Source organism: Parasteatoda tepidariorum, chromosome 9 (assembly GCF_982258835.1).
Source record: "Parasteatoda tepidariorum strain Cologne lab strain chromosome 9, Ptep-v5.0, whole genome shotgun sequence".
Classification (NCBI taxonomy): Eukaryota; Metazoa; Arthropoda; class Arachnida; order Araneae; family Theridiidae; genus Parasteatoda; species Parasteatoda tepidariorum.
Window position 1 is genome coordinate 34,999,668 of NC_141763.1, and position 25,437 is coordinate 35,025,104.

A 25,437-nucleotide genomic window follows, 5' to 3' on the forward strand; every position below is an offset into this window, starting at 1 on the left:
ATAAAGGTCGAAGCCAATACGTACGCATTCTGTTAGATGACGGCTCTCAACGATCTTACATTGAAAAAAGTTTAGCTCAAGAACTTGGTCTCTCTTCTTCAGGGAAAGAAATACTTTCACAGGGTTTATTTGGAGGACGGCAAACTCCTGAAGCAGTACACGGCCGTTATAATGTCAGTGTAGAAAAAACTGATGGAACTTTTTCATGTACAGTCTCTGTTTTAGATCAGTCAAAAATATTCTCTCCGTTGCCCAGAGTACGTGACAAAAATTTATTAGCAGGATATTGTTGCAGTCATAATATTGTTTTAACTGACATTGGGAAAGAGACTTAGACTGTTATTGGGAGCTGACGAAATTGGAAAACTGCTGACTGGAAGAGTCGAAGTTCTTAAATCGGATATATCTGCCATTGAGACTAGACTTGGTTGGAGCGTTTAAGGCAGTGTAAGGAAGAGTACTGTAATTGGTATGGTCTCTGTTTTGCCTACAAAACTCAGAAATTGGGGACTCGGATTTGGGAACTCGAATGTTTAGGTATAAAGAATCCTATCGAACGCCAAAACAGAAACTTGTTGGAAGAGGAGACTTATGCACTTTCAAGAAACCGTGAAGATAGTTGAAGGAAGGTATGAAGGGGCCTTACCGTGGGTGACTGGTCATCCTCCTGTTTATGCTAGACAAGACATTGCCGAATCAAGATTACGATCTGTGACGAAACGCCTCCGAAAAGAAGGAAATTATAAACTGTATGAAGACGTTTTCAAACAATGGCAATCGGAAGGCATTATTTAAGCTGTCACAAGTGAAGAAGTTTTAAATATTAGTCACTATTTGCCACATAGGCCCGTAATTAATTTATCTAGCAGTACTGCAAAAATTCGTCCAGTATTTGAAGCTTCCTTCAAACGACTGGGATATGCATCTTTAAATGAATGCTTAAGTGTAGGGCCAAGTCTTTCGCAGCAGATTCCACCATTGCTGCTAAGATTCCGCTTGGGCGCAATGGAGGTGATAGCTGATATTAAACAAGCTTTTTTGCAACTAAGTGTACGCTGTAGAGACATAAAATTTAAATAATTTATTTGAACGTGTTTTGAAAAATAATAAGTTTTAGTTTTGAATTCGTTTTGGCAACGGAGTTAGATGTATGAAAAATGTTGTTGTGTTCTAAAATGTTTAAGAAATAAAATATGTTATTTTTTGATAAAATTATTTGTAGTATCGTACTTGTTCATTTAATTTAGTTGGCACAAAGACCCAACAAATTGGTGACCCGGACGTTGATGTTAATGAAAGCCGCAAGTTTAGATTATTTGTTAAGGATAAAAATTCAGGATTAAGATTTTTAGCTGATTCAGGAGCTAATGTTAGTCTAATACCTGCAACTCATTGAAATAAACAGTAGAAGATTTTAAACTTCACGCAGCAAATGGAACGGAAATTCCTACTTTCGGAATTAAAATTTTAAATTTAAATTTAGGACTTAGAAGAGAATTTAAATTTCCTTTTATCATAGCTAAAGTTGATAAACCTATAATAGGAGCTGACTTTTTGAATAAATTTAAACTTTTAATAGATATTCACAATAAACAAATTATCAATGGGATAACTAATTTGGCTGTTCGACACCACTTAATGACAGTATCCGTGGATGAGGTTATCAGTACTTTGGATAAAAATTCTAAATATGCTAATTTGTTACAACAATACCCAAATTTAACTAAGCCTAATTTGACAGCATCTAAATGTGAACTTGATACTGAACATTTTATTACAACTAAAGGACAACCTACTTATTCAAAAACTAGACAACTGGATTAGAAATAGCAAAACAGGAATTCCATTATATGTTAGAAAATGATATCATTCGACCATCTAAATCTCAGTGGTCCAGCTCTCTACACATGGTACCGAAGAAACATGGTTCCTTTCGACCATGTGGGGACTACCGACGCTTGAACGCTCAAACAATACCAGATCGTTATCCTATACCTCGGCTAGAAGATTTCAACCACATTTTAAAGGGTACTAAAATATTTTTTAAAATGGATTTACATAATAAAACCCTTTGGTTTATATCAATTTAATGTAATGAGTTTTGGCTTGCGCAACACTTTATCTACATTTCAAAGATTTATTAATGAAGTATTCAGAGGACTAAACTTTGTTTTCCCGTATTTGGATGATGTTTTAATTGCGTCAACTACGGACGAAGAACACGAAACACACCTAAAATTAATTTTTGACAGATTACAAAAGTATGGATTAAGACTAAATATTTCTAAATCTGTTTTTGGAGTTACGGAACTGGATTTTTTAGGTTTTCTAATAACAAATGAAGGATCAAAACCCCTTCCTGAAAAATGTAAAGCCATTAGCAATATTAAACTGCCTGAAACTGTTCATCAGCTACGAACCTTCCATGGAATGGTTAACTTCTACCGTCGTTTCTTGAAAAACGCCGTTAGTACTTATTGAGGATTTATAGTAACAGATGGCGCTGAGCGCAAACAATTTTTTTATTATTTTTTCTTCACTTCTTAAGTTTCAGTTTGGATTTAACCACTGAACCACAATGAAATAAAATCCTTTTTATTATAACAATTTGTGTAATTATTGTTGAATTCGAATCAAGGTGCTACACCGGCCGAAAATAGGCCACCTGCATGAAATGTAAGTTAACATTTGTTTTGTTTGGTCTCCCTTAAGTCGGTAATTTATTTTGATATTTTATTATATTAATTGTATTGTATTTAATATAGTAACGTGCGAGCTGTTTATAATGGATGATTTTGGAAAATTAAAGTCCAAAAGAGCTGTAATCAGACAGCTGATTACAAAATTAATAAATAAAATTGATAAATTGTTATTAGAAATACTTCCTGATGAGACCTTGTATGATTCACTAAATCAGTTAAATGAAAAAAACGAAGCTTTAAAGGATCTTGATTTGAAAATTGAAAACTATTTTGATAAAAGCGATGAATTAGAGAGTGAAATCATACAAAGTCAAGAGTATCAAGATCGAGTAGTGGCTTATAAAGGCAAAATTGAAAGATATTTACTGAAATGCCAGACTACAAGACAGGAAGTAACGATTAATAGTGGTAACAATAATTTACAAGAAAATATAACTTATAGAAATATCTCGCACGTTGCTAACGTTAAATTACCTAAATTGGAGATAAACAAATTTTTTGGTGATGCTTGTGAGTGGCACAGTTTCTGGAATAGCTATAACATAGCTATACATAGTAATGAGAGTCTTAAAAAAATTGATAAATTTAATTATCTTAAGATGTATTTAGGGGGAGTTGCTTTAAGTGCAATTTCTGGATTCTCATTAACTGAAAGTAATTATGATTCTTCTATTAAGTTGCTTACCGAAAGATTTGGTAGGCAAGATTTAATTATTAGTAGTCATATGAATAAACTTTTATCAATTAATTCTGTAACAAATGGTTACAGAATTAATTGATAAAAGTTTACCGAAAGATTTGGTAGGCAAGATTTAATTATTAGTAGTCATATGAATAAACTTTTATCAATTAATTCTGTAACAAATTCATATGACATTAAAGCTCTACGTAAGTTCTATGATGAATGTGAAATCCACATTCGCAGTTTGCAATCAATGAATGTAACAAAAGGTAGTTATGGTAATTTACTCTGTCCTGTTATTTTACAAAAGCTACCAGAGGATTTAAATTTAGATTATAATAAAAATAGAAAATCAAGTGTAGATTTTGACATTGATGAACTAATTTCATTTATTAGAAAAGAGGTAGAATGTAGAGAAGCCTCACATGTGCTGTCTAATAGTTCTAAAAAACTAAGTGTTCATTTCGAAACTCAGCAACGGTCGGAGAGCCATAGTAAACATAATTATAATCGGAAGTTCTCATCTTCCTCAGCATTAGTTTCGGCATCTAACAGCATATTTTGTTTGTTTTGTAATTCCAAAAATCACGAATCGAAAGATTGTTCTCTGACCATCGAAGAAAAAAACAAACGCTAATAGATCAATTTCGCTGTTTCCGGTGCTTAAAGAAATACCACACATCCAAAAAATGTTGGAATAAATGTATTTGCACATTATGTAAGAAACCGCATAGCGAATTAATTTGTGATAAATCAGCAATAAATAATGAGTCGAAAGAGAAAAACGATACTTTGGCATCCGTTACCGCTTCATGTGTTTCGAAACGAAAACAAAATGAAATGATCTATTTACAGACTTCTTTAGCGTATTTGATTTGTGGTAATGTAAAGAAGTTGGTTAGAATTTTATTTGACTCTGGTAGCCATCGCAGTTTTTTGAAACGGGATATTTGTAATGAGTTGAACCTCAAGACCATTAAAACTGAACGGTTGCATGTTTTCGGTTTTGGAGAAAAAATTTCCAAGGGGTGTTCTTATGATTTAGTGAAAGTGAATCTTCAGAACAAAAACGATAAAAAATTAAATGTGTGCATTGTAGCATTTGTAGTAGAAAAAATAACGTGTGGGAAAATAGTCGCACCCCATGAGAGAATTAAACAATTAGCAAGGAAAAATAATATTTTTCTTTCGGATACCGGAGAAATTGCTGATATAGACATTTTGATCGGCGCCGATTTCCTACATGACGTAATCTCTGATACGTCTTTGAGGCTGAGAAAAGGGCTCGTTTGCAACCGATAGTTTATTTGGTTTTGTGGTTCAAGGGAGATTCATGAATAATTGCCAATTAAGTAGGATTGTAAACAATACTATAATATCTGATGTTGATTATTCTTTGTTTTGGAACCTTGAAGGATTAGGAATAAATACTATGAACGGAAAAAATGTTGATAATAAAAGTGAATTGTTAAAAGGTTTTAATTCTGATTTGCATTTTGAAAATAATAGGTATAGTGTGCGACTTCTCTGGAGACCAAATACAAAACATTTGTTAAATGATAACTTTGAGCTGGCTTTAGAGAGGTTTGACAAATTAAAAAGGAGATTTAAAAATGATAAATCCTTGTTTGAAGAATATAAAAAAGTTATAAAAACTTACGAAAATGAAGGGATAATTGAGAAAGTTAAAAACACTGATCCCCAAATTATAAACAATGTTATTTGCCTCATAGGGCGGTTATAAGAAACGATAAACTAACTAGCAAATTAAGGATTGTATTTGACGGTTCCGCGCATAAGAAAAATGAATTGTTTCTTAACGATTGTTTGTATATTGGGCCAAATTTATACCCTGATATATATGAACTTATGCTAGCGTTTCGGGAAAACAAGATTGCTTTTATAGGGGACGTTCAACAAGCTTTTTTACAAATAGGGATTAATGTAGAAGATCGAGATGTCACAAGATTTCTTTGGTCAGATGACCCCGATAATGATTCGTCTACAGTAATTTATAGATTTTGCCGCGTTCTATTTGGTATCAACTGTAACCCTTTTCTCTTAGCGGCTACTATTAAAGAGCATATTAAAAAGTTTGCAAAATCAAAGCCTCTTGCGTATGAATTACTAAATGAAAGGGTATATGTCGATGACGTCATAGGGGGAAGTGACAGTACAGATACAGCATTTCAAATAAGTTCTGTTTGTGTTGAAATATTTCGGGATGCGGGCATGGTATTGAGAAAGTTTCAAACAAATGATAAAAAACTACGTGAATTATGGAAGAATGCAGGTATAGATGTTCAGAATGAAAAGGAATCGTTAGGTCAATCAGGCTTTCCATTTAAAGTTTTGGGAGTTTGTTGGGATCCTGAAAAAGATCTATTTTACTTTGAGTCCAAATATCTGTTAAAATTGATAGACACAGGGCAAATAACAAAACGATTTATTTTGAAAATCATTGGGCGTATTTTTGATCCAGTAGGATTTTTGGGACCCTTTACAATGCTTCTAAAATCTCTAGTTCAAAGCATTTGGAAAAGCGGATTGGAGTGGGATCAAGAGCTACCCTTAGATATGGAAAATCAGTGGCGCGAAATATGTAAACAATTCGGTGAACTTAATGATATGAAAATACCGCGTTATTATTTTTTCGAAGCAGGTAACAAAGAAATTATAAGTTCACAGTTACATATCTTCTCTGACGCTAGCTTAAAGGGTTATGGTACAGTTGCATATATTAGATCAGAAACTAGTGATGGGCATATTTCTACATGTTTTGTTTCAGCTAAAAGTAGAATTGCGCCCCTCAAAATGATTACATTAACACGACTTGAGCTACTAGGTGCCCTCCTCTCTGCTAGATTATTTCGAACTATTACTAGAGCCATAAAAATTCCGTGTGACAGTTTCTTTTGGTGCGATTCCTCTATTGTGTGTTGTTGGATAAAAACTCCTGCCATTCGTTTTAAACAATTTGTGCGTAACCGATTGGAAGAAATTCAAGAAATTACTCAACCTAAGGACTGGTTCCACTGCCCCGGAATTGACAATCCTGCCGATCTTATTAGCAGAGGTGCTTCCATGAGTATATTGAAGAATTCCGACATTTGGTGGAAGGGGCCACCTTGGTTCTCGCTTCCGACCGAAATGTGGCCAGAATTGAAACTCTTCAAAGAAAATGAACAAATTGAGTATCGTAAAAATGAAATCACCGTTATGAAATGTGTAGATGGTGAAGAGCTTGAGTTGATAAATATCGCTGACTTTAGCAACCTCGAAAAAGTTGTTAGAATCATAGCGTGGGTAGTGCGATATTTGAACTGTTTAAAGAAAGTTAAGCCGAATATGGACACTTTGACTGCAGAAGAGCTCCGAAATTCTGAAGATATACTAGTAAAGCTTACTCAAGCAAAATTCTTTGAAAGTGAGATACGAGCTCTCCAATCTAGTTTGCCTATTCCAGCTTCTTCTACTATTTTCAATTTAGCTCCTTATCTTGATGAAAAAGGTATCCTGAGAATCACAGGAAGATTGGATGAAGGAGATTATTCTTTTGATGAGAAAAAGCCTATAATCATACCAAGACAGTCTAAATTTGCAGAGTTGCTTGTCAAGCGAGAACACGAAAATGTATTTCATTCTGGAGTAGAGAGCACTCTAGTACAAATTCGGAGAAGATTTTGGGTGCCTAAAGGAAGACAATTAGTAAAAAAGGTTGTCTCGAAATGTTTGATTTGTCGCAGATACACAGCCAAGCCTTCTACCCAAATGACTGGACAGCTTCCAAAAGATCGAATTAGTGAAACTCCTGCTTTTACTGTATGCGGAATTGATTTTGCCGGACCAATCTACATCAAGGGTGAAAATGGAATAAAGAAATCATATATAGCCTTGTTCACATGCGCAGTCACGAGAGCAATACATCTTGAATTAGTCACAGACATGTCTACTTCAAATTTTCTGCTCGCATTCAGAAGATTTCTCTCTAGAAGAGGTGGTTGTCATACAATCTACTCCGACAACGCCAAGACTTTTAAATGTACCGATAAAGAGCTTCAAAGATTATTTGATATTTTGGAAAATTCCGAGTTCAAAAACTTTCTTGCTGCTAAAAGAATATCCTGGAAATTCATCGTCCAACTTGCCCCTTGGTGGGGAGGATTTTATGAAAGATTGGTAAAAAGTGTCAAAGAAAGCCTCTAAAGAAAATACTTCGAAAAGCTCTCTTAAATTTTGAAGAGATGACCACTATATTGACTGAAATCGAAACCATCGTTAATCTTCGACCCTTGTCCTACGTCACTAACGAAATTGGTGAACCGGAAATTCTTACCCCTTCGCAATTTTTAACCCCTGGTAAAGAAAAGGCAGAGTATCCAGCCCATTTCATAGAAACCATCCATAGAGAATCCACCAAAAAGATTCTTATAAAAAGAAAAGAATACCAAGCTACATTATTGGCTAATTTATGGAAGCGCTGGAAGGAGCGCTATTTGTTTAATTTGAGATCTGCACACAACTTTACTTCTCCTAACCAAACAAAATGTTTGAAAGTGGGAGATGTGGTTATGATGGAGGGCACCACAAAATCAAAACTATTATGGGACATAGGTATCATAACAAAAGTATTTCAAGGGCGTGATGGACTTGTAAGATCTTGCCTTATTCGCAAATCCAACGGCGAGTATAAACGCCCTGTACAACTTATTTATCCTTTAGAACTCAATGACTGAAATGAACAATGATAATGTTTTTATTTTAATTTTCTTATTAGATTATGTTTTTTTTTATTTTCTTTCAAGTGAATATTTGCATCTCATTTCAAATTTATTTGCATTTAAATGTTATTTTTTTAAATATGTTTATGTTATTTTTTGTCTAATTTTTATGTTTAAAATTTTAGTGAACTCGGAGGAGTTCAAGTGGGGAGTGTTGAGGATTTATAGTAACAGATGGCGCTGAGCGCAAACAATTTTTTTATTATTTTTTCTTCACTTCTTAAGTTTCAGTTTGGATTTAACCACTGAACCACAATAAAATAAAATCCTTTTTATTATTACAATTTGTGTAATTATTGTTGAATTCGAATCAGTACTCAAGTCATTTTACATGAATACTTGAAAGGATCAAAGAAAAAAGACAATCGGAAAATAACTCGGAATAAGGAAGCTATTGAGCAGTTTGAAAAATGTAAAAATGATTTGGCAAATGTTGCTGTTCTGCCTCATCCAAATTCTAAATTACCACTTTTACAAATTCTGAATTACCACACGCAGTCGGACCAGTTGATTGACTCCACCAACTTTAAACATGCACCGAAATTTAGTAAATCTGGAAGAAGACTGAAGATTCCAGAGAAACTGAACTTGTAAACTATTTTTTAATTTAAAATCATTCTAGTTTTGATCATGCCTCATAATCAAAAGGTGGGAGGATTATAAAGAGCGATGAAAGATCATTTAATTGAAAACGACAATAAATTAAAAAGCGATGGGCGATCTAGTTACGCCACTGATGTTTTTTCTGTTTTGTTCTTTGGTATGATGTTCTTTTCTGTTAACAACTTTTAATTATTTTAAACGCAACAGTGCTAAGTTTTTTAACGTTGGTATTGGCAGTTTTTTTAAAAATAGAGTTGCGTTTTATTCAGTTCTACTTCGTGTTTTAACACCAGGGTCAGTTCTCTATGCCCGGCTAAGATGTCTTAAGTACTTTATTATGAAAATATGGATGTGTAGGAATGTCACATGTCTGTTCATCTTATTTTTTAAAGAGTTGCAAATGGCAACGAGTGAGAAAAACAGGTAAAAAATAATAATAAAAATGGTTGTTCTAAAAAATGTCTTCTGATTATTTGACTAGCCCTTGATTCCCACATTGGATCTGATTGAGACTGGATCATTCCATTTATTTCAAAGGTGGGGAAAGTAGAAATTGCTACGCATCACTTCGGCGCACGTGCTATACAGTAAATCCGATTGCAATATCTTCTTTGAAGACACATAAGCTCCTATTCTGTCTGTAAGCAGATTTTTAAAATTAAAATGACGGCGCCATTTACCAATTTCGGACTTAAATATACATTAACTTATACATTTCTGATAAGTTTTAAATTAATCTGATGTTTTTAAATATCATATTTTTTACACTCTGATAACATTTTTTTAAATCGTAACTAATTTTATATAGTGTCTGAAATATTATTTTATATATCTTCTTGTATTTTTATGAAGTTGAGGTAAGAAAATCTAAGTAAAATATAGAAAGAGAGCTTAATGAAATTAAAGATTTATCATAATATAGAATTTTTTAAAAATAAAGATGATAAAAACGCATGGGCGGAAATTATTTTATTTTATAAGCATATTTGTATATTTCTCTGTTTGCATTTGATGTATTTTATTTTTTTATATATATTTCAATCTCTACGAATGGATAATCGTGACTATTTTACAAAAAAATAAATAAATAAATAATCAAAATTTATTCTTTAAAATTTAATTTCTTATGCAATTAACAGATATATTTAATTACATAAAAATGCTAAATTAAACGTTATTTCTATCTTCATTTTGTTCAGAAGAAGTTATAAATACATATTATTGCATTGCCATGTGCTAATAATGTAGAGAACCACCAACAGGAATAAGGTAAATAAAACATGAAATCCCATTATCCTTATGTGCATACAAAGTGTAAAGCCCATAAGTTATTTTGGTACTAATTGATTTTAGGAACTATGTGTTGGCGACTTTTCTTTCACATATTTTCGTCTATATGAACATTGATATATATATATATATATATATATATATATATATATATATATATATATATATATATATATATATATATATATATATATATATATATATATATATATATATATATGGAAAACATCTCAGCTGTCCAGTTTGTGAGGAAACAAAAATTTAAAAACGCAGAACAGTTCTTTAATTTTACGAATAAAAAAATTATTTTTTAAAAACACCTTTTAATTAGCTATTAAATATCACAATTTCTATTTAGAGGGAAATAAAACCACACACACCGTGATGGCGAACATGGCTACACGGTCCCTTTAATTGATAAGTACCTTTATAAAATAATAATTTTATCTTATGAAAGAAATTATATTATAATTTTATTTTATGAAAGAAAAATATCAAAAGAGTTCAAATACATTTATTTAATGAGATTACCTCAAGAAAATGAAAATAACGCCACAAAAGTTTATAAATGGATAATTTTCACCAACAATCTGAAATGATAAAGTAAATATGAAGAATATTATAATTTTCCAATAGAAACAATAAGTTATTTGTTTGACACACATATTAAAGATGGCACTATCACATTAAATTATGAATTTGAAGCGTAAGTAAAATAAATATTTTGACTTGTAACTAAAATGCATAACATATACCTTTCTGATCTAAGTTTTAAAATTTGAAGTTTTCACTTAATTATTCTAATGCACCAAGTTTTGAAAAAAAAAGATCAGGGAAAAAAATCATAACCATTCATGGAATATATGAGTTTTAAAACATATTAAAATTATTTCACCAGGAGCAAAAAAGAGCCATAATTACTTTTATGCATTATCGGCCAACGATTTTCGCCAATTTAAAAAAATAATTTTGTCTGTCGTTCAAATTTAAATATTTTCTCATTTTTTGTATGAATAAGTTATATTTGTATTTTCTTTGTGATCAATTACTATGAAAAATAAATTTGAAAGATAGCGAAATAATGGCGAATAAGTATCTTTTTTTGGCAGAATTTCCGCAATAGCACTGATACTAAAATGGCTGGCTGTTTCCTATTGTCAACAGCTGAACCGTGTCATGTTAGAAACTAAAAAAATAATCGCAAAAATTGGTTAACTTAAAGACTACAAGGAGGAAACAGCTATTTTTTTTTTTTAAAATTAATTGCCAGTACAAAAACTGTGCAGTTTCGCTTGGTAATTGGCCAATTTCACTGACTTACTGAATTATACTGAAATTATATATTTCATATTATATGAATGAAAATCATAAATACCGAAATGAAAATATTCTCATCTTTTGTTTGAAAGATGAAAGTAATAGGCTATGTGCTAAATGAAAAAAAAATGTATTGCAAGAAATAAGCCAAGAATAAAAAAAGATTAAGCATGAATGCTACATTAAATTTGCATTAAAAATTTCGAACCAAAATATTTACTTCAAAAATTGAGAAATGTGTGTAGGGATTTCATTTCTTTTTACTATCATAAGAAAATAGCCTATTTGCAGAAAATTCGGGGAGAGTTTCATCAGGATACAAGCTTGAAGAAATTAAGGTTTAAGATTAAGGTCATACAATTGTTTAATGATGAGTATTATAAAAGTAGTTTAAATGTATGCAAATAAAATTAAGCATATAGTAGAAAGGAATTGCTTTGAAAATATTGAATTCTGAGTTCATTTGTCCTTTTATCTATTTTTGTTGTTGTTTTCTTTTAGGAATTTTGAATTCCCTTTGAGGATATATTTTTTTATTGGAAGGAATAGCTTTCCATTCTTCAGAAGTGGGTAATTCTGAATTGTTAAACGCTTGCATTAGAGCACGAATATTTTTTAAACCATCTTCAATTTGCTGTAAATTTTCAAATGACTGAATGGATTGGGCATCACTAGATATATCCTTGCAATATTGTTCTATAGCTAATTTTTTCTCATTCATGTCTTTCCGAGGTTTTTTATTCATCTGCTTTAAAATAATGTTCTTTTCAGTATTCTTAGAAATTTCGTCATCAGTAACCAGCATATTCTCCTCGGATGTACTAGGGCAAATATCCTCTTCGACTTTTTTGCACACGTTTTTAAATTTTTGGCATACGAAGTGAATATGCTTGCAGATTACGTATCTTATACTAAAGTCTACACAGCTGCACGACATAGTGCGATTGCATATATTGCAATCTATGCATGCAGTAGTGCAACTACAGCTACTGCTCTCTTTTTCCACTTCATATGTAAAAATTTTTCCATCTTCCTCTTTTGATACAATATATTGTCCATCATTCATCTGCATAGCTGAATACATACTGGCATCCATTTTAGTGCTTTCCAAATGGCGTTTCATAATAAGTTTGACGCGGTTCGTCAGCTTACCGCGTTCAATAGCGATAACCCTATTGATAAGTTTTTTTGCCATTGCCTTCATTACTGTCTGTAAGAATTTGTCCAGTCTTTTCATAACAACACCGCCAGATTCCTCATATTTGATTTGGCGGTGCCACCGTTCTAACTTCATATTCGTATTTATTTTTAAACCCTTTCTAAAGCAATATGCCCATTTTTCTGCTCTGTACATGTAATACTCCTGAAAATAGCTGAGAAAAGCTTCTTCCTCTTCGTATTGTACAAAAAAGTTTTCAGCTAACTTTGAAAAAGTAATTTCATCCAATTCATGTATTATCAGCTTCATGTCTTTTTTCATGTTTTCTCGAACCACTTCATTTTTTACTTTGGAGTTGAGGTTTTTATTTAAACTTTTCATAACATGCCAGGAACATAGCAAATGTCGCGGTTCGTCTTTAAAAGATTTCACCCAGGCATTCAAAAATTTTGTTGTGTCATCGGTCATCATGACACGGGTTACAAAACTTGACAATCTTTGTTTAACAGCTTCAAAAAATGGTTCTAAACTGTCAGAAGCAATTCTCTTAGAGAAGAAAATCGGTCATCATGACAATTTTCTTCTTTAAGAGAATTGCTACTGGCAAACCCTCGTGGTTTTCCCCATGGACTAAAATTGTAGTTAGGTGAAACCCATACTGGTTAGTGCCATGGGTGTCATCTAACATGATGCACTCTTTTCCATAAAAATTCATTAACTCAATTTGAGATTCAGTGGCTATTCCTAGCAAAAATTCTTCTTCTTCAATTCCTGGATATGGATTTAGTTTTTCACCGATCGGCTTGTATATTAGAACAGGATTACTTTCTTCCTGCATCATTTTCTTCACAGTTATATCAACTGCCATAGCATCATTGTTATGCATAATATTGCTAACATTAAAACCTTGAACAACATTGTAAATATCCTGACGTGTAGTAAGTCCTAATCGCTTCGTTGGCGAGAACTGGGCTTGAATTTTGTCCATCACAACACTTATTGGTATCCCAACATCTAGCATATTAGCCAACGTTGCACGGTCTTCTTTTTGCAAGGGAAGTTTTCCTACTTCGCATTTATGACCTGCATGAGTTGATTGATATTGCACAGTTATTTGAGTAGCTTCGTGAACAGTTTCTTTAGTAGCGATCATTGCTGGACAAGTGATGCTAGTTTTTATAGATCCTGTATATTTCGAACGTCTTTTCCTTTCTATTTCACAAAGTTTGTAAATACCACTTCTGTGACATCTGTAATACCGAGTTTCTGAATTTTCCTTTAGTAATGAGTTTTTTAAGATAAAAGAAGAGACAGTTTGCTGCTCGATGTCACTTTTCCACTGGTCAAAATCAGATTGACAAAAAAATACCTTATCATGAAAAGTTAATTTAATTTCAGGATGTTCCGTTTTTATATGCTTATGGAGATCTATAATTGTTCGGATTTTTAAACTGCATAGACCACAAACTTGGTTGCAAGTTGCATTATTTATAGAGTGAACATTTCTTTCATGCCGGCGTAGATTACTGTTTTTGGAAAAAGTTTGAACACAACGTGCACAGGAAAATTTATTCACTTTTTGCGAGTTCATGTTGTCAATATTTTATCCTTATCCATGTGATCATTAACCAAGTTCTGTTCCGAGTCGTCAACATTATTTTCCAAAATCAATACTTTATCCGTATCCATAAATTCATTACCTAAGTTCTGTTCCGTGTAGTCAACATAGTTTTCCGAAGGTGGCACTAAAAAGGGCCTCTTTGTTTTGAAATCATTGGACATAGCACAATGTTAGCAATCAAAACAACGCGTTATGTATAAACTTGATAGCCAAGGATGAGAACATGAGAGTCAAGGTTGCCAGACTTTGAAATTAAAAAGTACTACAACTTTATCTGAAAAAATACCATAAAATACTACATATTTTTGAACGCTATCTGCTGCAGTAATTTGGAAGTATAAATAATATTAAAAGGATAAAATGCTATTAAATGGATAATAATACTATTAGAAAGATAAAATAAAAGGATATTTTACTAAGAATAAAATAATTTTAAAATAGAAAAACAATTGTATTTTCCCTTTTGTGCACTTTAACTTCAGGTGAACGCGTAGTAACAAAGATTTAAATCAACAATTTTGTCTAAAAAGAATTGTGTGTATCATAAATGTCTCTTGTGCATTGTAAATGATTTATAACAAATTTATAGAAAATCAAACATTAAAAAAAATCCCATTTTCATAACATATTCTACATAGGAAGAAAAAGCGTAAAGTCTGTTTTGGTTGCACAAAAAGCAAGTTATATTAATAATCTACAAACAAGGAATAAATCAACTTTTATTTCTTACAATCATCACTAGATAAAGTGACTAGTACAAAACGAACGGTTAGAGGTACAGCTTGATTTCCACGGCGACTGCTATTTAAAACATCGCCAAGCTCGAATAATTTGCATTTAGTTTGTGGCTTCCATATCTAACAGTTTATCATGGTCACTGTATCCAGTAGTCTTATTTCAAAAATCGCTTTTTACTTCAAAAAACTAGAGTGGCACTTCTCTTTGATATAAAAATTAATTTAAAAAAAACATATGTACAACACTTTTAAAAAAAATACTATATAGAAATGTTATTTTATATTTTATTATTAAAATTATTTATCTTTAATTTTTAGTGAAACAATACTTGGCATACGTATTATTGAAAATACTACTTATGGCAACCCTGGTGAGAGTAAATCCGGCGCATGCGTAGCAATTTCTACTTTCCCCACCTTTGAAATAAATGGAATGATCCAGTCTCAATCAGATCCAATGTGGTGGGAATCAAGGGCTAGTGATTATTTGTCCTGTATTATTCCTGCCGCGTACAACTGGTGACCCGGATAACTACTGATACTAATATAAAAAGTATTCACAAAAAACCTAGCATTTTCTAAAGTAAATGATGGAGGAGACCACATCATCTCTAACATCCGATGAAAAGGAAGAAGTCAGTAAAGTTGGCGTTAAAATTCTACCGTTCTGGCCCGAAAAACTCGAGATTTGGTTTTATCAAGTAGAAGCGCAATTTTCTATCAGTGGAATTTCAGTATAAGAAACTAAATTTAATTACCTGGTCTCGCAGTTGGCGCCTAAATATGTAGAAACAATATGGGACATTATTATTGCCAAAAGTACCACTAAATACAGCAACGCAAAAGAGAGACTACTGAATATTTTCAAGGAAAGTGACAACAAAAAGATCAAACGTCTCGTATCTGGAATCGAGATTGGCGATATGAAACCCAGCCAATTACTTCAAACGATGAAATCTCTAGCAACAGATTACATATCGGAAAAAGTATTGAAAACACTCTGGCTAGACAAGTTTCCTGATGCAATTAAAAAAAATTTAATTGTCAGTGAAGAAAGTCTTGAAAAACAAGCTGTAATGGCCGATAGAATCGCTGAAATAAATCCGAGAACGGAAATATACAGCATTAATCAAGCGTGTTCTACAGAAAATCTCATCACCAAAATTTCTTCCCTTAAAGAACAGATAGCAAATTTGACGGTATGAAAACCTCACGATATGTATCGAATTTACAATAGAATAAATTACAGAAGTAGAAGCCGTTCACGAAATCGATATAAACCAACAGGTTAATATTGTTTTTATCATGTTCGATTTGGTTCAAAATATTTACCTGGTAAATGCCGCCAACCATGTTATTATGATTCTGATGCGGAAAACAAGCAAAAGCAGTAGACTTGGCGACAGATTCTGCTGCTGAGGAAATAAATGATTGCCGTAAATTCCGATTGCATGTTCGAGATAGAAATACAGGAATAAACTTCCTTATCGACAGTGGAGCCGATGTCAGTTTATTACCATTACCCGCCAATAAAAGTTATCAAAGTGAAAGCGAATACAAACTGCCGTACTTCTGTCGCATACAGATGTTTAAATCTCACTAAAGAAGAGAAGGGTTCACGATATTTGTAGCTTGAGTAATGTTAAAGTCTAGAAAACTGCTTCGATAGCATCCGATGCACCTTATAAGGATTTTCAGCTGCTGAAAATACTTCTAGATTATTTAGCTATAAATACCAGCATTTTCGAGGATACATCTCAAAATATAGCAAAGCATGTCTGAAGATGTTTTAGAATTAGCTGTATTTGACAGTAAAGTGCCTATTTTTATGGAACGACTTATGGTGAAGGCTATGAAAGAAGTAAAAAATCAAAATAACCCTCCTACCATTATACTTAAATATTTCAGAGAAAAAACGCTTGAATATTTTGAGACTGAAAGAACAACTCTTTTTTAAATAATTGAAACTTCCGTGTGAAATCCTTGATGTTGATCCCAATTGTATGTAAAGACGGAGATTTCCATAAAGCTTACAAAATTGTAAAATCTATGGCAAATATAAAAAAAAAAATTTGGACGTGGTATTGAAAGATTTCTGATTCAAGAGGTCAGTGGATTATAAGCGAAATACGAGTCTCAATTTAAAACTCCTGATGCAAGTGGTTGATCCATACAATGCAATCCAGACCGTAAGCATACATCGATGTCCCAACAAGTCCGTCAATGGAAGAACATAGTTTGCTTTTCAATAAATAATATTTTACGTACTCTTTAATAGACTTAAACCATATACAACTTTTTTCACTTTTTGTAAGAACAGTATTACGTAACATGATATTAAAATTGCTTTGTTTTGATTTTTGAATGCTATTATTAATCACTTGCATTACACAAGTTAAAATTTGAGGTGCTTGATCTACCTCTAAATTTTAATATTTTTAACTGAAATTTGACGAACATGATGGTAAGACTGAAATATTTTTATCGCATAAATTCAAAATTAAAATTATCGCTTGCCTTTTTTATTATTATTATTAATTTTTTTTATTATGATGACATTTAAAATATCGTTTGGCTAGTTGATGTAATTGTGAAAGACCGGGAGAGAGAGTCGCCGGAGTTTTGAGTGCTGAATGAATGTGAGAGGTGTATTAACTTCACAGCTACAACTGTTTTTAGCTCATTTAGTAATATTCAAAATACAGAACTTTATAGGCTTTTCTATTTTACATTTAAAATATACTTTTCTATAATATAAAATATAAAAATCTTCGCAATATTTATAATAAAATGGTTCGGTGTCGTAAAGGAACAACGATCTGCACTCAAAAATTGATTATTTCTCCTAGTACTAACTAGTGGTAAATCAGTTTGGAATATCGCAAAATTTGTTAATTCATCCTGCAACAATTTCACCTGAAATTATTCGAAAAGTTCTCAAAGCAGCTGTATTAAAATAGAATTTCTGCCCGTATAAAAGTTTTTGTTAGAACAAAAAACAGGAAGCTTAGGCTTTCCCAGGGCTGGCTCACTCATTTGGAGAAACTCTTGCCGCACCAAACCTCCGATTTTCGCTGGTGACGTCACGGTGGCGAAAACCTTGAACTTTCACTTCAAGAATGGATCTTTCAGTCCTAACTAGCTCCAACTAATATTGGAGCATTCCTTTTTGTGACATATTCCAAGACATTCGTTGTCTCGCAGAATCGTTGGTACTAGGATTGAAATGGAATCGCCAATCAGATACATTGAGAGCTAATATGAGCTGGCTGAAAGAAGTTGATTTAGGAAAAATCACAAAAAGAGTAATTTTATCTGTAGCACATAGAGTTTTTGACCCGATTGGCTATATTTCGCCATTAATGCTTTATCCAAAAATTTTGCTACAAAAAGCATGGAAACTAGATATCACTTGGGATGAAGAAATTAAAGACGACCTTCGAAGAGAATTTTTACAGTGGTTCAATCAACTAACTGAAATCGGAGAAATCTCTGTTCCTAGGTGAACTGGAGTGACAGCAGAAAACTTACCAAATTGCTCCATTCACACCTTTTGCGATTCAAGCCAAGATGCATACGCAGCTGCTGTCTTTTTGCCTATCAAAGAAAAGTCGTACTTCTAGCTAAAGTCGTACTTCTAGCTTCGTACTAAAGTCGTACTTCTAGCTGCCAAATCTCGAATTACTCCTATTAAAAGTGCAACCATTCCCAGGTTAGAATTATTGGCTGCATTGATAAAAGCTCCCTTAGCAAACTCGGTAATAGGAGCGTTAGAGTGGCGAGAAGTACCAAGCTATTATTGGAGTGATTCTACGACAGTCATTACCTGGATATCCAGATCAGAAAACTGGGCAGTATTTGTGCGGAATCGTGTAGAGGAAATTAGAAAATTAAGTAATCCTTCATCTTGGCATCATATACCAGGTGAGCAAAATCCGGCTGATATCTTAACTAGAGAAGTGTAAAAGTGTGAACATGAACATTAATTATATTCTTATTGCATATTTATTATTCCATGTTTTGGCAACAGCAGTTCTTGTGTACGATATAGATTTTGAGTTTTTAGAATAACGGTGTGCGTAAATTTTAATAAAAGTAAACAGTAAATGAACTGCGTTAGTTTTGATTTTCTTTTAAAAGTTGTTTCTTACATTATCAGAAGTGGGATAAACAGGCAACTGTAATTAATTTTGAGTTTAAAATGGCATTTTTATTGCGACTTCGCAAAGATCAGTTGCGTTACGTAGCTAATGAGTTATCTGAAGATGTTTCGTCTACTACTTTGAAAATCCCTGACTTGAGAAAGTTAATATTAAATAGCGAAAAATACGATGAAGTTCGAGGAATGGTCGAAAATTTGGTTGAAGAAGCCGATCGCGAACATGCATTAGAAGAAAAAAAAAGATTGTCCATATGATAATGAGAGAACCAAAAGAACAGTCAGAAAATTATGACTATGTTAAATCTCTTTTGCTTAAGTGTTACAGACTAAGTCCTGAAAAATTTTGACAACTTTTTTATTCTCATGAGAATACTGATGGAAAGTCATGGAAAGAATATTGCCACGAGCTTGAAACGTATTTTAATGGGTGGACTGCAGGACTTACAATAAGTAGTTTTGAGAGTTTAAAATACCTGATCATCACAGATCGAATGAAAGCTCGGATGCTACCAGATATACGAGAACGTTACTTGGATCAGTGGACCCATATAATTTCACCTTATACATTAGCTGAAAAGGTAGATGAATTTATTGAACACAAAGATTTTTTTAAGAATCATATTCAGTATAATAATAAATCTAGTAACAATAAGTTTTTGAAAGAAGAAAATATCTCCAAAGGCAAACAGAGCCAAGTCGAAGTACAACTAATAATCAAACTGTTTGCTACAATTGTTATGATACCGGCCATTTTGCCCGTGATTGTGTAAAGCCCAAACGTCCAAAGTTTTGTACTGCCTGCAAAACAGAAGGACATGGTACAAAGGAATGTCCAAAGAGAGCGTCTTTCTCATTAGTCAATGCAGTTTCGTTTTTACCCAGTTCCAGTAATAGTACAACGAAGAATATTATCATAGAAGTAAATACTAGTGCTCTTATGGATAACGCTGCTGATATATCTATGTTAAAATATAGTTTTGCACAAACGTTTAATAAAAATAAACATAAAAATATAGTTACACGAATTCGAGGTATTGGAGGTGTAAGGAAGTCACTAGAAATTATCATACTTAATGTGACTATAGACAGGGTAAAGCTGAAGGAAGTTCTGTTTTATGTAGTGACTGATGATACATTTGAAGGCCCTGATCTCATTGGAAACGACATCATTGACTCTCCCGAGATAATAATGGTTAGAAATCAAGGCAGGTCCAAGTTAGTTCATGTGGAAGAGCTGGATTTTTTGCATGATTTCCAGATTAATGAAATACCTGATAGGGTTGTGTTGAAGACCCTCGAAAAGTTTGTGATTGAACCACGTACAGTTCAATTGGTAACTGTCTTCAGTGCATGTAAATCTCAAAACGGATTTATTTCCTGCAGTGGTCGAGATGATCTAAGCAAGGATGTTGCGTTTGCTATCCACGATGGCAAATCCCAAGTGCCAGTCGTGAATCCTAGTTGCGTAAAATTACAATTAAAGAAAAATCGTGTTATCTTGAGAGGAAATTGGGTATCTGAAAATAGTTACAATTCAATGGTTAAAGAAGATGCGGTTTAGCCAGCCGTTTTATTAGCAAAAGAAATTGTGCGAAATCCTATCGATAGAGAATGTGTTAAAATTGGACCATCAATATATAAAGAATAACAGCAAATTTTATGCGATTTGTTAAATGAATTTAGGTTGTGCTTTGGTTTAAAACAAGATGAATTAGGATGCATTAATAATACTATAATTCGTATCGTTGAGACACCGGGTAGTAAACCTGTTTCTCGTTCACCCTATCGAGCTTCGAACTACGAGAGACAAGTTTTAAGAGAACAGGGTGTTATTCGTGACAGTTCTTCTGAATACAGTAGCCCCTTTTTTGCTTGTATCTAAGAAAACTGGTGATCATCGTATGGTAATTGATTACAAGCATTTAAATTCACAAACTATTAAGGATAAATTTCTATTACCCTGCATCGATGATTTGCTTGAAAGACTGTCTGGTTTTAGTTTATTCTGCATCCTTGATGCATGTCAAGGATTTAATCAGATAGCAATAGATGAAGAATCCTCACGAAAGGCAGCGTTTACAACTCCTGATGGACATTATGAGCCTACACGTTTGTTTTTTGGCTTATCGAATGGACCACCTGTTTTTCAGCGAGCGATGTCATTAGCTTTGGGTGATTTCCTTTGGAAAGGTGTATCATGTTTTATTGACGATATATTCTTCGGTTCGATCGGCTTTGATGATATGATAGTGAAGCTTCGACAAGTGCTTAAAAAGTTGCTAAAAGCTGGGGTAACACTGAAGCTATCTAAATGTGAATTCGGAATGTCAGACATTGAGTATTTGGGATTTGTAATTAATAAAAATGGAGTACGACCAGGTCCAAGAAAACTTGCCGCCATTGCTGAATACCCCGTTCCTAAGACCAAAGATGAATTGCGTCGTTTTCTTGGCTTAACAAGTTTCTTTCGCCGATTTATAACACGATATGCTTCAATTGCTGAACCCTTCACAAGGATACTAAAGAAAAATTCATCGTTTACATGGACTGATGATCAAAATGATGCTTTTGAAAACTTACGTTCTAAATTAGTATCGAGACCAGTGTTGAAACTATTTGATTCACGCGCTGAAACTGAATTACACACTGGTGCAAGCTCTGTTGGATTAGCTGGAATGCTCTTGCAACGAAATAAGTCTATTCCGTAAGTCGCCGTACAACTCCTGAAAAAAAATATCATTCAAGTCGTTTGGAACTGATAGCTGCGGTATGGTCAATGACTAGACTTCGTCCTTTGTTGTTGGGTTTGCAATTTACATTAGTCACCGATTTTTCAGCAATAACATACTTGAATACGCAAAAGAACATTTAACCCCAGGTAGCGAGGTGGACTGGACTGTTGAGCGAATTTAATTATAATGTTAAACATCGAGATGGTACTAAAATGGTTCATGTAGATGCCCTTAGTCGTTCACCAGTCGCAGAAAGAATTTGCACACCATTGCATGAATAGACATTGCGAGTCTTGTAGTACTAACAAGAGAGCCTACAGTATTTTCATTCCTACTAAGTGGTGGGAAGGACCAGAATGCTTAAGGGAAATTGACGATATATTTGAAGAACCAGTTCAACGTTATGACGAGGAAGAAATTTCAAAAGAAGGATCAAAATCTGTTAGTTTGACAGCGATCGAAGACACTATAAATCGAAAATGGTACTACGAATATTTGAAGTCATATTTGGCGGGTTGGCAAGGGCATGAAGTTGGGACATGTTGTGTTGGTGGTTTGCGTTTGTTTTTAGTGAGAATTTGTGGAACAGTTTTTTACTTCCTTTTAGTTGAACTTTCTTATGTTTTTCTCACTAGGTGAGATTTGTTTTGTTAAATTAAACATTCAAAATTTAATTATTTTGCTCCGCAATATTTTTGCCTTCTGTTTTGGTAACTACAACATGTCTAACTACAACAGCGTATCTCTCAGAAAAGTTGGACGGTGTGTTTAAAACATATTTTTATTGAGAAAGTCTGTAAGTCGTAATAAGCTGTAGAATGGCTAGTTTTCTGCATGGGAAAAATCTTATTTTAGTCTATTCAAAAGAATTTTTTTTTTTTACATGGCAGTTTAAAGAATTGGATATTAAACCTGATAATCGCATTCGAAGTTCTGAATTTCAATTAGCAAAGGGAGATAATTCGTTTCTTGAGATGAAAGTTACTGGAGACTTAATACTTTACTTGAATTTAAGGAATCCGTCAATTGGTATCAAAATTGGATTGTTCACTATCATTGTAACAGAAGAGACCTCTACAATTTACAGCAAAACAGCAGCGAAGAATTATTTTAAAGATGAAAAAAAACGAAATAGATTTACTTAAAGGCTTCAGGGGCGGATTACCACCATCTGCTAAATATCCATTAGTCGTCACCTGTAGTTCTATCGACTGGAATTATGCTGATGAGTGGGTCAAATATTCAGAGAATTTATCACATTTGAATAATTTGCGAGAGCTTTTCTTGCATTTTAAAAAAGTTCTGAACTTAAACCATTTACTCAGACATTGTTCTTAATGTGGATGGAGACAAAATCAAAGCTCATAAATTGATATTGAAAGCTCGTTCCCCTGTCTTCCACAAGATGTTCACTCATGAAGCTGCGGAGAATCTGATTGTTTCTGATCCAATGTCTGAGATAGCAATGAAAAGGCTCCTAAATTTTCTCTACTCTGGTACAACGGATGGAGATGGCTTTGAAAAATTTTTAGAACTGCACTATGCTGCTGACAAATACAAAGTGATTTCTTTACGAAATAGTTGCAAAACAAAATTGTTGGACTTTCTTCAAGCGAATAATGTGTGCCTTTTATTTTCCTTAGCAAACCGACGCAAAGACGAAGCTTTCAAAAATGAAGTGGTGCAACTCATAAGTGCTAATTTAAACCGAGACGGCTAGCGCCAGATCGTCTTAAAAGTGCCAAGCATGAATTTCAATGCATGATAGAATTAGGTCATATGAGACCATCCAAAAGCCAATATGCTTCACCTTTGCTCAATGGTACCCAAACAAGGCACTATTCAATGGTGACCTATCGGGGATTATCGTGCTCTTAATGCACAAACAATAAAAGAGAAATATCTAATCCCTCACATAACTGATTTCACAGCTGAATTACATGGTAAACGGTTGTATAGCCATATTGATCTTGTCAAAGCGTTTCATCAAATTCCATTTAATCCTGCAGATGGGCATAGAACTGTTATCTGCACACCATGCTATTAAAGCTGATATTAATGCATCGTGAGCTGAATTGGTGTACGGCACTACTCTTCGCTTGCCATCTGACATTTTTAATTGTGCAAATGATTTGTCATCACCAACAGAAAATTATGTTGCACAACTTAAACACACGATGAATAGTTTAAGTCCTATTTCACCTCAGTATCATGCCAAACAATGTTTCATCAGTCCTTACAAACTTGTTCGCATGTTTACTTAAGAATTGATGCTGTCAAACCACCTTTAACACCACCATACACCGGACCTCATCTGGTGATAGAAAGGTCTAATGAAACATTTGTAATTGAATTTAACCGAAAAAAGACAACGGTTTCTATAGATAGGCTTAAACCTGCATTCCAAATATAATTCAACAAAATTCCACACCATTAAGGATTACTCAGTTGTCAAAAACACAAGAGCAACAACCTACTCTCACCAGATCTGGTCGGCATGTACGGTTTCCCAAACATTTAACTGATGAATGTGTCATTTAAAAATCTATCCTATTGTACATATATACATTTCTGCAGGAATCTTTATGAAAACATTTATGCATTTATCCGTTTATATTTCATTTGTATATATTTATACATCTATTTCCATTTATCAAAATGTCATAAAACATGTTATATATAGCATATTAATTGCAGAAATGCAAATTTCTTGTACCGTGACTAAGTCACTGGGGGGATACTCTGTAGTGATTTCCTTCTGGAAAATCTATTTTTAGAACAAACCCCCAAATTGTGCCTCTTCAGCCTACCCTGAGAGGGCGGGATTAAGGATTTTTTTTATTCATTTCCAGAGAGTATACTGTCCGCGAACAGTCGCACAAACTTGTTAAGTTTCAATAAATTTATGTTAAGTTTTAGAATCGTCATCATCCTTGCTCTTTTCATACCTTGGAGTCCTCATAATATATTTAGTGATTAGTTGAAAATCTCTCGTATGCCCTTAAATAGGGCGGGTCGAGATAGAAATAAACATTTTTTTTCCAGAACCTGTATTTTACAGCAGGAAATTTAACAAGCCAACACCAGACAGTAGCGATAAGCCAACACCAGACAGTCAACACTACACCAGTGAACCGTCAAAGAAACAGAAACAGCATGATTTTCCAGATGGGTTTCTTAATCGCTTTTATCTCTGTAAGTACTTTCACCCTTTCGCGACGAGAAGAGCGAAAGAGTGCTTACCGCTGAGGCCGACTGTCTCTCTCGCGTGTGTCTCTGCAGAGGGCCGGAGGGTTTTAGAATTTCCTTCCAATAATGTTATACCCTAGACCGGGGATATCCTGGTTGGTAGGGCACTGGGCCCATGTCCAAGAGTTCGATCTCCGCCGGCCGAAGACTCCTCGTGTAGACTGATGCACTTTAAATCTGTCGAATCACAAAGTCCTCCATGTTCCCATAATAAATCATACTTCTGGGGGTACTGATCCAGGAGTTTCCTTGTCTTCTGGATTGGTTCAAAATTACAAGACTACACTACGGAGTTGAACATTAGTTGTCGTAAACCCCAAAATAGGGTCGGCTGTTCAACTTCGGTTATAAAATAAAATATTAAAAAAATTATTATACCATTATGTTTTTTAATTTAATTAT

The 25,437-nt window shown here is 33.5% G+C and overlaps 3 protein-coding genes across 3 annotated transcripts; 2 read left to right on the plus strand and 1 right to left on the minus strand.

The window, feature by feature from the left end:
- Positions 1 to 591: 591 nt before the first annotated feature.
- On the plus strand, positions 592 to 7,590 carry LOC147803955 (uncharacterized). Its single transcript, XM_087151347.1, has 5 exons — positions 592 to 749; positions 846 to 1,011; positions 1,812 to 2,028; positions 2,877 to 3,110; positions 5,321 to 7,590. Exons 1-5 carry the CDS (start codon positions 592 to 594, stop codon positions 7,588 to 7,590), a joined length of 3,045 nt encoding a protein of 1,014 aa, XP_087007473.1.
- Positions 7,591 to 7,628: 38 nt separating this feature from the next.
- LOC147803956 (uncharacterized) lies at positions 7,629 to 8,120 on the plus strand. Its single transcript, XM_087151348.1, has one exon. The coding sequence runs from the start codon at positions 7,629 to 7,631 to the stop codon at positions 8,118 to 8,120; it is 492 nt and encodes a 163-aa protein (XP_087007474.1).
- A 4,961-nt stretch (positions 8,121 to 13,081) lies between these two features.
- Positions 13,082 to 14,125, minus strand: LOC122270734 (uncharacterized). The gene has a single exon (XM_043049241.3). The coding sequence runs from the start codon at positions 14,123 to 14,125 to the stop codon at positions 13,082 to 13,084; it is 1,044 nt and encodes a 347-aa protein (XP_042905175.2).
- Positions 14,126 to 25,437: the final 11,312 nt, after the last annotated feature.

What these genes read in the sequence shown, in the direction of transcription:
- LOC147803955 (XM_087151347.1), top strand. Translation starts at nt 592, where the DNA reads ATGCACTTTCAAGAAACCGTGAAGATAGTTGAAGGAAGGTATGAAGGG. An exon ending in AAAGAAGGAAATTATAAACT is followed by an intron (nt 750 to 845) that starts GTATGAAGACGT and finishes TTTGCCACATAG; the next exon opens with GCCCGTAATTAATTTATCTA. An exon ending in GGAAGTAACGATTAATAGTG is followed by an intron (nt 3,111 to 5,320) that starts GTAACAATAATT and finishes TTTTACAAATAG; the next exon opens with GGATTAATGTAGAAGATCGA.
- LOC147803956 (XM_087151348.1), top strand. Translation starts at nt 7,629, where the DNA reads ATGACCACTATATTGACTGAAATCGAAACCATCGTTAATCTTCGACCC.
- LOC122270734 (XM_043049241.3), bottom strand. Translation starts at nt 14,125, where the DNA reads ATGAACTCGCAAAAAGTGAATAAATTTTCCTGTGCACGTTGTGTTCAA.